Consider the following 15,140-nt stretch of genomic DNA (forward strand, 5'->3'; position numbering starts at 1 on the left):
TTAACTTGTAAAGTTGCCCCAAACCAGCTGATTTAGCTTGTAACATTACCCCAAACCAGCTGATTTAGCTTGTAATGTTACCCCAAACCAGCTAATTTAGCTTATAACTAGCCCAAACCAGCTGATTTAACTTATAACGTTACTCCAAACCAGCTGATTTACAGTATGGGCCCAAATGTGCAGGGGTCCCTGAAGCCCAAGCCTCTGTGTGAAGTCACTACTATGTTATCCAGCCCTGATATCGGAATAGGGCCCCTCAGTCAAATAACATAGGTTATGTGATATGTTATGTCTTAATAAGGCTCAATCATAAAACACAGGTTATAGCAGGGGTGGGCAACTAATTTCCCCAAGAGGCCACATGACAAACTGGGACTGTTGAGGAGGGCCGGACCCAAAATACCGAACTCAAGTCTGAACTTAATTCTGTCCAATTCTATTCTGTTCTTGTATAACATTAAGTAAATTATATGGTTTTGTTTACTAGTCGTAAGAACAGATGAAAATGTGAGGGAGACAAAAGGAAAAACAGCAATAGGCTATTTAATCTATGTCCAGTATTTAATCCTCATTCTCGAAAATTATTTTTTGACATTGACATTTTTTTTTTTTCAGTTTTCAAAGACTGATATAAAAAAGTACTACAATATCTATATAATTAGGCTAGGCCATGAAAATGTGAAGGAGTCAATACAACCATAGGCCTGTGCCACCATTTCATCAACACTCAGCAATATTTCATCATTAAATCATTACCATCATTAAATGAACTCTATGCAGAATTAGACTATGAAAATGTGGAGCAGACAATAGTAGACTGTCATTAGTTAATCAACATGCACAAAGAAAACTATTTTAAAAATGTAGGCTATGTTTTTGCTTTAACTTTATGCACAAAACTGTGATTGGTCAACTCGCCCTGTGTGTTGAGCTGGCTGCTTCAAGCAACCTGTGGGTAGTAGCATCATACTAGTTCTCTAACATAAGCTTTGCAAATAAACTCAGACATATTTTGGTTACAATGACGGGGTTATCCGAATGTAAACTATCTATCTGCCAGTAACGTTTTGAAATTAACACTTCGTATCGCCAACAAACAGCAGGAGTTCGTTCTGACAACCTTTGCGGTGGTGAGCGACGCAGACATAAGAGACACAAAACTTTGAAAGGTTTACGCCGACTTAAAGGCAACTGCATTGTGTCGACGCAGAAGCATAAATTTTATTCACCAGCACATCAGTGAGGGTGTTTACATCGTATGCATCCACGCACAAATATATGGGCGTACAAATAGCAGTCGCTTTCAAAATAAAAGCAACGATATTGATTTGCGTGCATTATCTCTATGCTAGGCTCTTGACTATTGTTCTTTCACGGACCTTACGCGGGCCGGTCAGGGAAAGCCCACGGGCCGGATGTGGCCCGCGGGCCGTATGTTTCCCATGTATGGGTTATAGTATTCACCCTGATATATAAACAGAGCCCCCTCTGTCAAATAAGACAGGTCACACTATGTGTGATAATCATGATTTGTAATTGGCATCTTTTTTCACAGCAAGATGCCTTAAATGTGTTGGTTATATTTGTGAGTCTGAATCTGTCATTTATTTGCAGTAAACTTGCCAGAAGTCATCATTTCAGGGCTTATTGTATAGTTGTCTATAAAATAAGGACAAATTGGCCAAAATGAGGACACCCCCTCCCCCCTTGCTTAAAGGCCTATTCCAGTTGTGTAACTGTAGCTAGCTGGTACATATCTGTGCAATATGTATGTTATGTAAACTTCCTTCCCAACGCTTTTAAGAGTTGTGCTAGTAAGACAGCCAGCAACCTGGGCTTTAAGCTCGATTGTTAGCATACTCGACTCACGAATCCAAGTCGCTGCTGTTTACGGGTTTGAGTCCGGGCGAATGCAGGGTTGTGCCGTGCAAATCAACACAAGGCATTGGTGTCATGACCCAGATCAGGAGTGAGGTTTAGACACGAACACGCAATTTGTGTTGAAAAGGGGAAGTGGGGGCTACATGTGTGCCATAAAGTAGCAGAAATAGCGTTACCACAACACACATCTTTGGGCCATAAAGTAGCAGAAATGGCGTTACCACAACACACATCTTTGGGCCATTCGCTAAACCCAGCACAACCTTGCAGCGAGTGCAGCGCATGCCGCTTCCTATCCAGGGTTTCCCGTAGCACTTTGCAGTCAGGGCGGCCGCCTTGGCAAAACACGCCTGCCGCCTTAACTACGTCGTCAAAATCAAAAAGTAGTCCATCGTGTTACTCTGTCCTGTTTTCTCCCTTTCATTCCAAACCGTGACCAACGCCAGTCTCGCTTCTCCGCAGAACGCATTAAAAAATATGCCATTAATCAAAAAATAATCAGATTTTATAATCTTTACATGTGATATGCCTCCAAATCAGAGCTAGTGAGCGGAGCTGAGCGGTGCAAATATCTCTCCTCACTCTCAAGAATCAGTCAAATCACAGCTCCATTTATTTGTCAGGTGTGATGAAATGCGTTCATATTCCACTTTTTATGTCATAACTGTTGCAGGCCTATGGAAAAGTTTTGTGGTAGGATTGTCCAATGGTCAAGTTGTTGCTTCAATTTGTGTTTTAATTTATGTGACGCACCGATGCTGGGTTCATCAGTTTTGCGCACGTCGTTTAAAATGCTTAGCCGACTGCGTAATTTGTCATTTTCATTCTACAAGTTCCACTTTTAATGTCATGCATGTAACATGCCTATGATAAGGCAGTTGTCCAATATGGTCAATCTAATTGTGTTTCATGTGACATTCATGCATTGTTTTGCTCCAGTTGAAAATGGTTCTGCGTAATTTGTCAGCTGTGATCAAATGCGTTCAATGCATTGCTCTTTTATGTAAAAAACAGTGCCCACCAATTTGAACATTTCTGGCTACGCTACTGTTAGAAAGGAAACTGATAAGCCTACAAGTGTACTATTCCTACAAAACAACTAGATACTAACATTGTAGAGCAAGAATAACCATGTGGTGACACAGTTTACAGTGAGTAAAGATTCATTTTGGAATCTAAGAGGACACATTTCGCTGAAACATGATGTGCTACGGAGAAAAACGTGAGCAATTTGAATGCTTCATATCGAGTAGAAGGCTAAAGTAAAACTTGGATGCCAAGCCTGTATTCTTTAGGCAATTAATCCCTCTGATCCCTTTAGTTTAGGCTTATGTGTATTAACGTTGCCAAGCGTGTTTGTTGTTGCACTATAGTCTATCGGTGTTGCACTATCTTTTAAAAAAAAAATTCTGAGTGAAATATATTGCCGTTGCTCTTAGTTCTTTGGGATTTAAATGTTCTGTTTAAGGTGACAATTTGGCTTGTAGATTATTTCTCCCTCTTTTAAATTGGAGGGAACATGGAGTGATTTCACTGTAGTGGGAGGATTTTTAAGTGGCGCATGGAGTGATTTCACTGTAGTGGGAGGATTTTTAAGTGGCGCATGGAGTGATTTCACTGTAGTGGGAGGATTTTTAAGTGGCGCATGGAGTGATTTCACTGTAGTGGGAGGATTTTTAAGTGGAGCGGGGAGCAGAATTGAGCGGAGCGACCTGACGTGAATTTGTGCGGAAGAGCGCCGAGTAAACAGCCACCTGAGCGAAGCAGTGTTGACTTGCGCATCTTTTTAAGATGGTGAGCGTAAACGAAGGAAAGTCCTCTAATCGGACGGGCAAGACTGACAAATAGACGGGCCCGGCCAGGCCTGCCCGTGGCTACGAGTATGCTTTCTAAATTATTTAGCTAACTCCATCCCCATTCATTCACTCTTGGTGTATAGATCAGGACAAACTTGCGGAACAGGCTGCAGGGCAACAGTCTGACAGCCTCCATGAAGATAAGCATTAATGGTCCAATAGTAAAACAGTGCAATTACCAAAGGGCCCTTGAAATGTTCTTTTTAAAGCCAAGGAGGATGGCTTGTACTGATCACATTTGCACATTTTGTTTTGCACTTGTTCTATAGTTTGTAATAGTCTTTGTTAAAATTGCACAAATATTTTGAAATATTTGTATACTGTTGTATAGTCCACCCCCCGGTCGGACGACCTACCACCTTGACTAGCACATTTCCTGCGGGAAACCCTGCTATCTGTAAGCCCCTTATGTGCAGTGATGGGAATAACGGCGTTACTAACGGCGTTACATTTTTTCAGCCCCATTTTAATAACGACGTTACCGTTACTGACACTGAGGAGAGAGGCAAAGACTTTTTCCTTGGTTAGCAGGAAGTGCACGAGACAAGTGCACAAATGCTGACGATTGGCTGAGGTCGAGTACAATCTCATGGTAAGCCAATCAGAGGTAGAGTTTGGCGGGTATTCGAAAGCACGCATAGTCGGACACAACGAACAGCAGAAGCGAGTCAGTCAACGAGAGACACAGGTATGGCGAGCCCAATTAATCCAAAAGTAGCCTTCTCTAAATGGAAGTATAGCCATGACTTTCCTCTCCAAGAAAGTAAAGGAACAAATGTAGGCCTAATTTTGAAATGTACATTATGCCCTGGGCAAAAGTGCCTATCCACGTCGATGTCAAGTAATTCAAACTTACTCAAGCGTATTTCAACGTTGCATGCTTACACGAAATAAGTGGCCAAGGCCACCGAAGGAGGAGACAGTGCCACAAAACTGGTGACAGCCTGGTGTAGCTTCCCTGTCAGAGGAGGGGTAGGCTAGCCCTACCGTGTCTGTAGACGTTATCGAACTATATAGACGCCCAATCAAGGAATAAAGTTCTCCGTCGTCAATTTGATTTTAGAAATGTCATATTTGAGATCGATGCAGATCCGATGAGAAAAAAAATAGGAGGGGTGAGGAGGGGTGGGGGGAACTATCACCTTTGCTTTTCCTTTTTTAAGGCAACTACAAATATTAGGTCCGATGAATTAATGTGTGTGATGGTAAATGTTTAGAGACCTAATAGTGTTCTTGAGAACTTTCTGTGTCTCAATCAGTGACCGCTCAAGAAGATACCCTACGTCAGCCATGAGTTTCGCGTTGTTTATGTTGTAGCTACACACTTGTCACGGGCGTTTGCTTAAAAAAAAAGAAAAACACGTATGGAGGACTATAACGGTCTAAAAGTTGGATTATAGTGACACATTAAAGACAGCTGATGAGGTTGGCCAATCCATTTTTTTGGATATGATATTGTGAGCTCTATGTGCGAATTCGGAGAAGAAGCGTAGGCTGTGTTCTTTCCGTGCATCAATGTAGACAATTTCTTACTATCGCGAACTCTTGTCATTTTGGGTGTCACCTATGACTTGAACAGATAGCCTGCTATGCCATCCGATGTAGCAGATAGCCTGCTATGCCATCCAATGTAGGCTACTATTATTGTTACAGTTTTTAATCAATGCAACTAACATTATGTGTAAAGCAACGCCACTAGCTGTAATGGATGCGTTGTTGCTAAAGGAAGGCAAGGCAGGTGTCAAAAGTTAAAAAATAAATGGAGATGGGCAGCTGTTGGAAACGGGGGAGAACTAACAAGCCATGGTGTAAAGAAATTAAAGTGCCAGGGGTTTGCTTTTGCGCGGTTCGCTGCAAGAAAATTGTTTATGGATGCAATAGGAAAACGTTTTAGCACGCCACCAATCAGAAGACCGCTATAAGGTTAACGTTCGTGCACTTCAGGACATCTTCCCTACCTGGTGCAACTAGCTACCACGACAGAGGTAGGCTACGTTTATCTATGGCTGACCGTTTTTACGTTTAGAAAGTAGGCTACGCATGTTCTTTCATAGCGCAACACGACCTGTCCCTCACCATATCGCAACCTCTTGTCAACCTTATACAATCTGTTGCTGAAGACAAAAGCACCGTCTCCAGATTGTCGTTATCAAATGCGCAGACCTCGTGCATGAGCACACACAGACTGAGGGACTGCTCATTGGAAAACTGAGTTGTCTGTAAAACTAAAAATTACCATGTTTAGTAATCCAAAATTTCTCCTTCAGGGGGGTCAGATTTGGAGCTCTCAGGTGATGAGTGAGTGAAACAGAGATGAGGACTATGAACCTGTGCCTCAAGAAGATAGCGAGGAAGAGTAAGACTAAAAAATGAATTATCGCAGATGAAAGAAAAACATGAAAATTAAATGAACAATCCAGAAAAAAGAAATACAACTGTCCAAAAAGGCAAATAAAGTAGTCTAAATAACATTTTCCTATATATTTGGTTAAGTTTACCCTTAATTTAATACCACTAAAAGCATAATTTGTCAATTTTTGTCTATTTTCATGGCTACCTTTTCATAGTAAAACGGTCCTTTTGTCCACCACAGGGGACATGCTATAAAATTTTAAATAAAAATAAATTTAAAAAAATAAAAATTTTAAGATGTTTTTTTTAATCCTAAATAGAAAGGAAATCACACAAAAAAAGAAATTGTTAGACACTTTTTTTTCTTGGTTCCCAGGAGGATATGAACAATATCTAGAATGTTTTGATTCGTTACTTTGATGAGGAAATGGGAAGTCTTGCCAACTTGATTTTATAGATTTTACTTGGTGTTGAATTGCATATTAACAAGAAAAAAATCTCCCCTTTAAACACTTTTGGCCTGAAGTAATTAAATAAGAGTGTAAAGCCTTTCTACAATATTGCTGCAGTAGAAAAGAACAGCAATGGCTAATCAGCAATGGTCAGGGATGGTACTAAAATATGTTTTTGTTCATCAGGAAAACTCAATCTCAATCAAGAACACTCAATTCGCCTTATTCACATGGCGGCCATTGGCGGCTAAAACGAGGCTACAGGGTACACAAACCATAGGATTGTTATGTTCTATGCATTCACCTGTAGGTGGCATTAATTATATAGTAAGTGTACCCTGTAGCCTCGTTTTGGTTTAAACAATGGCCGCCATATGAATAAGGCGAATACTCCCTTTACATTAAAAACCGTCGCGACCGCAAAAGGGGTGCTATCTATATAGGAAGATATGAACAATGTATGACTTATGGCCTGAAAAAAGTTCAGTCAAACGATTTTTTTTCACTTTAATCCCTGTAAACATAATATCTACAGTACCCTCCAGAATTATTGGCACCTTTGCTAAAGTTAACTAAAAAGAGGAATCATCTTTTGGAAATTTATCCTTAAGTAAAAAAATGATATATGTGTGTGTGTGTGTGTTCGCAGCCTCTGAGAAGATGCTGAGAGCCTGGCAAGATAATGAGGAGAAGGCAGCTGCCTTTGCCCAGGTGAGAACTCTTGTGTGCTGCTCAGATGGGGCTCCACGCTAGTGCAGTATATATGGGGCTCCACGCTAGTGCAACATATATGGGGCTCCACGCTAGTGATGGGCGTCCACGCTAGTGCAGCATATATGGGGCACCATAATGTATAGAACGCTGGTCATTATCGGGAAATAGGCCCCGACAGGGCGAACCGGACCGGTCTTGTTCCACCCTGAAGGGACCTATTTCCCGATAATGACCAACGTTCTATACATTATCCCTTATTACACGGCTACTTGCCAAAACGAAACAATAAACTCCCCACTATATGACTCTTTAGCCTACATAGCCTAGGCTATCGTATTTGTTACCGTTTCATCATGGCTTTTGCTGAGAAACAAATACCGTATTTTCCGGACTATAAGTCGCACTTTTTTTTTTCATAGTTTGGCTGGTCCTGCGACTCAGGTGCAATATGGTTTTTTTCCTCTTCATGACACATTTTTTTACTGGTGCGACTTCTACTCCAGTGCGACTTCTAGTCTAGTGCGACTTATACTCCAGTGCGACTTATACTCCAGTGCGACTTATAGTCCGGAAAATACCGTAGTTCGACAACAGCACACGCTGAACTTGAATGAAACATTCTTTAGAACGCAGCTGAGCAACCGTCTGCTTTCACTTTTGAATGAAATTCCAGTCCTTGCGTAGTGATATGAAAGACATGAATTAGAAGCACCAAACCTATTTTCCTTGACAGTGGTCTGTTATACCAAAGTCCTTTTAGGCAAGTCCCTCCACTCGGCGGCCATTTGACAACGCTTTTTGGGCACTCGTCGGGCATCTATTTCGGCAGAAATGCGCGTGCGCAAGGCTTCACGACACCAATCTTGCTCCAGCGGCGAGTTCACAACACATGATTGGCACGATGTCTTCACAACACACCATATGATTGGCTCAATGTATTCACATGTCGACGTTTTGCCGAGGAAGGGGTGGGAAATGTGTAGACAACGGCCATATTGGCGTGACAAACTAGCCCCATGCAATTCTATTATTTTTTGAGTGCTGTGTCTCCACATTAGAAAGTCTCTGGTTATACTTAGCAACGGTCTGTTATTGAGAATTAGCAGACCACCGAACGTTGGGAAGGCCCATTCAAGTGAATGGAGCATTCTTCAGCATTATGAAGAGCCGTGTAATACTATAATATAATGTGATGTGAAGCCAGCTTTGCTGCAAGAACGTGCCTATGGACTAATGTGAATTTGAATAGCAGTAAAACAGACATGAACATTTGTACATGGATATGACGTGTATGTGTGTGTTTACCTTTGTGTATGTTTTCATCTGTTGTGTGTGTGTGTGTATTAGGCGGCGGAGGTGGGCCATCTGGATGAGGAGATCATGGCTCTACACTCGGAGATCGTTGAGCTGCAGCGGAGTCCTTATGCACGTCGTCAAGGCGACATCATGGAACAACTGTGAGTTCTGTCTTCTGCTCATTCTGCCATCTGTTGCCCAACACCACCTCACCTGGGAAGCCGTACTCTCAACTCCCTCTCTTTTTCTGTGTGTGTGTGTGTGTGTGTGTGTGTGTTTTCACCTCAGAGCAGAGAAGGCTATCGAGCTCTACAAGCAGCTGAAGGCCAAGTGCAAAAGTAAGTATGCTCTAAGTATGGGGTTGTCTTGGTGTGTTGTCATGGTGGGTTGTCATGGTGTGTTGTCTTGGTGTGTTGTCTTGGTGTGTTGTCTTGGTGTGTTGTCTTGGTGTGTTGTCATGGTGTGTTGTCTTGGTGTGTTGTCTTGGTGTGTTGTCTTGGTGTGTTGTCTTGGTGTGTTGTCATGGTGTGTTGACTCAGATGTGGTTGTCTTGGTGTGTTGACTCAGATGTGGTGTGTAGAAATGTGGAAATGTCTTAGTGATGTTTCTGTTTCTGACCTTTTGTCATCTCAACTCATGATCTTTACACTGATAGCACTGTCATACTGCAGTGTGTGTGTGCGTGTGCGTCTAGGCTAATATGACAACATTTGCTTTTTTTTTCCTTTTATTTACCACATTTGATATGATACAGCCTGAGCCATGCAGGCCGTAAGAATCCGTAGCTTGATCCAAGTAGGCAGCCGTTTGATTGGTCATCCAGAAATGCTCATGGTCATCTACCAATCAGCATGAGTTGTCATCTACCAATCAGACCAATCAGCATGAGCTGTCATCTACCAATCAGCATGAGCTGTCATCTACCAATCAGCATGAGCCAATCAGCATGTAAAAACTCGGCCCATGGAACGCCATATTTTTGGGTGTGGCCAAATGCCATACTAATTGGCTGAAGCTAATCCTCCGCATGCTGACTCCTGTGTTGCAGTGCCTGACCCTCAACATGGTTACAGTGACAGCTCTGAGATGGTGAAGGTCATTGTGCAGACCGTCCAGAACCAGGATAAAGTGCTCAGAGACCTCTACTGCCACCTCAGGTAACACACACACACGCGCACACACACGCACACACGTGCGCGCACACACACACAGACGCACACTATTTTGTGAATTAATTCTTTGAATTTGTTCAATAATATTCTGTATGTTTATCTGGTGTGTGTGTGTGTGTGTGTGTGTGTGTGTGTGCAGTAAGATCCTCCTGAGCAAGCAGAAGATCATCGACTTGTTCCCTAAGATCGAGCGCACGCTGGAGAGCATCAAAGAGGCCGACTGCACCGTCATGCAGATGCAGCTGAAGAGGCAGAGGGAGTTCTGGCACCTGCTCAAGATCGCCTGCGTCAGTCTGTTTAATGTGACCTTTTACCTTTTACCTTGACCCTAAACCTACCTGCTCAAGATCCCCTGCGTCAGTTTGTTTAATGTGACCTTTAACCTTTTACCTTGACCCTAAACCTACCTGCTCAAGATCCCCTGCGTCAGTTTGTTTAATGTGACCTTTAACCTTGACCCTAAACCTACCTGCTCAAGATCCCCTGCGTCGGTCTGTTTAATGTGACCTTTAACCTTTAACCTTGACCCTAAACCTACCTGCTCAAGATCCCCTGCGTCAGTCTGTTTAATGTGAACTTGAACCTTTAACCTTGACCCTAAATCTACCTGCGTTTACTGTGAACTTGACCCTTTAACCTTGACCCTAAACTTACCTGCGTTTACTGTGAACTTGACCCTTTAACCTTGACCCTAAACCTACCTGCGTTTACTGTAAACTTGACCCTTTAACCTTGACCCTAAACCTACCTGCTCAAGATCGCCTGCGTCAATTTGTTTAATTTGACCTCGACCCTTTAACCTTGACCTGTGTCAGTCTCCTCACTGTGGCCTTTAACTTTGACCCTAAGTCTACCTGCTCAAGATCGTCAACATCATGTTAAGTGTGTGTGTGTGTGTGTGTGCGTGTGTGTGCGCGCCCCCCTACAGGCCCAGAACACCAGCCGTAACTCTCTGTCGGGTGCAGGTGCAGGGGGGGGGGACGTGAGCTGGAGCTCCGCCTCTCAGCACCAACCCCCATCTGGCCCCGCCTCCAGCTCCCCCCACCTGCTGCGCTCACTACCTGGACCCCAAGATGGGTGAGACGCACACACACACACACACACACACACACACACACACACACACACACACACACACACACACCTGCTGCGCTCACTACCTGGACCCCAAGATGGGTGAGATGCACACACACACACACACACACACACACACACACCTGCTGCGCTCACTACCTGGACCCCAAGATGGGTGAGACGCACACACACACACACACACACACACACCTGCTGCGCTCACTACCTGGACCCCAAGATGGGTGAGATGCACACACACACACACACACACACACACACACACACACACACACCTGCTGCGCTCACTACCTGGACCCCAAGATGGGTGAGACGCACACACACACACACACACACACACCTGCTGCGCTCACTACCTGGACCCCAAGATGGGTGAGACACACACACACACACACACACACACACACACACACACACACACACACACACACACACCTGCTGCGCTCACTACCTGGACCCCAAGATGGGTGAGACGCACACACACACACACACACACACACACACACACACACCTGCTGCGCTCACTACCTGGACCCCAAGATGGGTGAGACGCACACACACACACACACACACCTGCTGCGCTCACTACCTGGACCCCAAGATGGGTGAGACACACACACACACACACACACACACACCTGCTGCGCTCACTACCTGGACCCCAAGATGGGTGAGATGCACACACACACACACACACACACACACACACACACACACACACCTGCTGCGCTCACTACCTGGACCCCAAGATGGGTGAGATGCACACACACACACACACACACACACACACACACACACACACACACCTGCTGCGCTCACTACCTGGACCCCAAGATGGGTGAGACGCACACACACACACACACACACACACACACCTGCTGCGCTCACTACCTGGACCCCAAGATGGGTGAGACGCACGCACACACACACACACACCTGCTGCGCTCACTACCTGGACCCCAAGATGGGTGAGACACACACACACACACACACACACACACACACACACACACACACACACACACACCTGCTGCGCTCACTACCTGGACCCCAAGATGGGTGAGACGCACACACACACACACACACACACACACACACACACACACACACACACACACACACACCTGCTGCGCTCACTACCTGGACCCCAAGATGGGTGAGACACACACACACACACACACACACACACACACACACCTGCTGCGCTCACTACCTGGACCCCAAGATGGGTGAGATGCACACACACACACACACACACACACACACACACACACACACACACACACACACACCTGCTGCGCTCACTACCTGGACCCCAAGATGGGTGAGACGCACACACACACACACACACACCTGCTGCGCTCACTACCTGGACCCCAAGATGGGTGAGACGCACACACACACACACACACACACACACACACACACACACACACACACACACACACACACCTGCTGCGCTCACTACCTGGACCCCAAGATGGGTGAGACGCACACACACACACACACACACACACACACACACACACACACACACACACACACACACACACACACCTGCTGCGCTCACTACCTGGACCCCAAGATGGGTGAGACACACACACACACACACACACACACACACACACACCTGCTGCGCTCACTACCTGGACCCCAAGATGGGTGAGACGCACACACACACACACACACACACACACACACCTGCTGCGCTCACTACCTGGACCCCAAGATGGGTGAGACACACACACCTTCTTTTTCCATGTGTTGATGTATCTATCTCTCTATTTTCATCTCTCTCTCTCTCTCTCTCTCTCTCTCTCTCTCTCTCTCTCTCTCTCTCTCTCTCTCTCTCTCTCTCTCTCTCTCTCAGTGAGTCTGTCCAGAACCTGCTGGAGGAGAACCAGAGGTACCTAAGTCAACTGACCAGCCTGTTACAGGAGACCACCGACGACAAGACGGAGAGCATCATGGTAGTGTGTCTGTGTCTGCCTGTGTGTGTGTGTGTCCATGTGCCTGTGTGTGTGTCCGTCTGTGTGTGTGTCTGTCTGTGTCTGTGCCTGTGTGTGTGTCCGTCTGTGTGTGTGTCTGTCTGTGTCTGTGCCTGTGTGTGTGTCCGTGTGTATCCGTCTGTGTGTCTGTCTCTGTGTGTGTGTGTGTATGTGTGTGTGCCTGTGTCTGTGTGTGTGTATCCGTGTGTGTGTGTCTGTGTCTGTGTGTGTGTACACACGAGACACCTAGTGTACTCTAGTTTGTTGCCCCAAGAACAGCAACAGCTTGCCCCAGACAGCTGATTCTTACACCAGTAAACACACACATACCGGTAGAAACCATGGGCGGATTATGAACTTTCATGTATTAAGGGCCTACCATTAATTGTCGTATATGTGGAAGGGGGGGTTTGGGGGTCCTCCCCCAGAATTTTTTTAATTTGTTTGATGTGATTTCCTGTATTCTGGTGCATTTTGGGGATGGCCAATACTAAATTCAATCAGATTCATAGCCTACATCCTGATTTGTTGATATTGAGGCAATGATTCCACGTAAAGGCTTGGGCTTCAGGGCCCCCTGACCCCTTGGGCCCCTGGGCCTGGGCCCGGTAGGCCCGTGCAGTAATCCATCCCTGGTAGAAACACACACACACACACACACACACACACACACACACACACACACACACACACACACACACATACACATACATACCAGTAGACACACACACACATATACACACACCAGTAGTCACACACACACACACTCACACACCAGTAGTCACACTCACACACCAGTAGTCACACACACACTGTCTGTAGCTGATAGAGTTTCTGTCTGTCTGTACTGAGATCCTGCTTGTCTGTCTGTACTGAGATCCACTCACTACAGACGGGTAGTCGGTCGGGCAGCCGTGGCCCACTGGTTAGCACTCTGGACTTGTAACCGGAGGGTTGCCGGTTCGAGCCCCGACCAGTAGGCACGGCTGAAGTGCCCTTGAGCAAGGCACCTAAACCCTCACTGCTCCCCGAGCGCCGCTGTTGATGCAGGCAGCTCACTGCGCCAGGATTAGTGTGTGCTTCACCTCACTGTGTGTACACTGTGTGCTGAGTGTGTTTCACTAATTCACCGATTGGGTTTAATGCAGAGACCAAATTTCCCTCACAGGATCAAAAAAGTATATATACTTATATACTTATATATATATAATAGATCCTGCTTGTCTGTGAGTCTGTAGTGAGATCCTGCTTGTCTGTGAGTCTGTAGTGAGATCCTGCTGGTCTGTCTGTCCTTCACAGGAGCAGGACTGGAGCTGGACGAGATATGAGTCTCTGGTGTCCAAGCCCCAGCACGTCTAGAGTCCCACGGCCGCAGCAGGAGGGGGGGGTACCGCTTCTGACCGCAGCAGGAGGGGGGGGGTACCGCTTCTGACCGCAGCAGGAGGGGGGGGGGGGGGGGGTACCGGTTCTGACCCTTTTCCTGCTCTGTGTTGAGCACAGGGGTCTGAGAGGCCTGGGCGGCCCATTAGGGCGGAGCTACACCAGGCGCGTGACCAGCTACTTCAGTTCTTATAACAGACGCAAACGCAACGCTTCAGTTCCGCGCCTGGTGTAGCTCCGCCCTTAGAGACGGAGTCCACAGACCAGAGGCCTCTTTTAATGCAGCCTCCCAAACACACATATACGTACACAAGTACATCTATACATATGCATATATTTATTATCAATTATGTTCCTTTGATCTGTGTTCAATTGTGTAATTGTTCAGGTGCTGTCAGGTATGTGTAAGCATTGGGTGGCGTGAATTCTGGGTGATTGTCTTACAGGGGTTAAGCTCTCTCTGATTGGACGGTGGATGTGCACTTTAAGTGTCTGTTCAGAATGTGTTGGTTCTGGCCTTATAACCAGCATGGATGCAACTAATAGCAGATTTGAGGTAAACGATGGCTGACGTATGTGGCCAATGACGTGGCAGCACAGAAGAAGCTGATTTTTGAGGAAAGCAAGTTCTTCCCGTATGTTGCACAACTGAATTGTGTCTGTCTCTCTTCTCCTGTGTTCATCGAGTGACTTTGTGAAATAAAACATCTCCTACACCTGTACACCTGTACTTCTCTTCAGATGATGAAAAACACCTCCTACGCCTGTACACCTGTACTTCTCTTCAGATGATGAAACTTTGAATAAACAGACAGACATGTCAGTGTGTAACTCAAACCATCAGAGATCATGAACACACTCCGTGCTGAAGATAGAAGTGTGTGTGTGTGTTTATGCTTGTGTTTATGTGTGTGTTTATGCTTGTGTCTACACATCTGTACACTTGGACAAGATCAG

The 15,140-nt window shown here is 45.5% G+C and overlaps 1 protein-coding gene across 1 annotated transcript in view; it reads left to right on the forward strand.

Annotated features, from left to right (window-relative positions):
* chuk (component of inhibitor of nuclear factor kappa B kinase complex) overlaps positions 1-14,225 on the forward strand; it is a 53,548-nt gene extending 39,323 nt beyond the window's left edge. The window contains exons 15-22 of the mRNA XM_076286402.1: positions 7,191-7,252; positions 8,603-8,712; positions 8,840-8,889; positions 9,600-9,708; positions 9,863-10,010; positions 10,652-10,800; positions 12,686-12,785; positions 14,103-14,225. Of these exons, the coding sequence (XP_076142517.1) occupies positions 7,191-7,252; positions 8,603-8,712; positions 8,840-8,889; positions 9,600-9,708; positions 9,863-10,010; positions 10,652-10,800; positions 12,686-12,785; positions 14,103-14,162 (788 nt within the window). The 3' untranslated portion in view covers positions 14,163-14,225. The remainder of the gene's footprint in view (positions 1-7,190; positions 7,253-8,602; positions 8,713-8,839; positions 8,890-9,599; positions 9,709-9,862; positions 10,011-10,651; positions 10,801-12,685; positions 12,786-14,102) is intronic.
* Positions 14,226-15,140: the final 915 nt, after the last annotated feature.

This window comes from Alosa pseudoharengus, unplaced genomic scaffold (genome assembly GCF_046254945.1).
Source record: "Alosa pseudoharengus isolate Yale_2024_CS ecotype anadromous, Long Island Sound unplaced genomic scaffold, YU_APseudo_1.1 YU_APseudo_1.1_scf_15, whole genome shotgun sequence".
NCBI lineage: Eukaryota > Metazoa > Chordata > Actinopteri > Clupeiformes > Clupeidae > Alosa > Alosa pseudoharengus.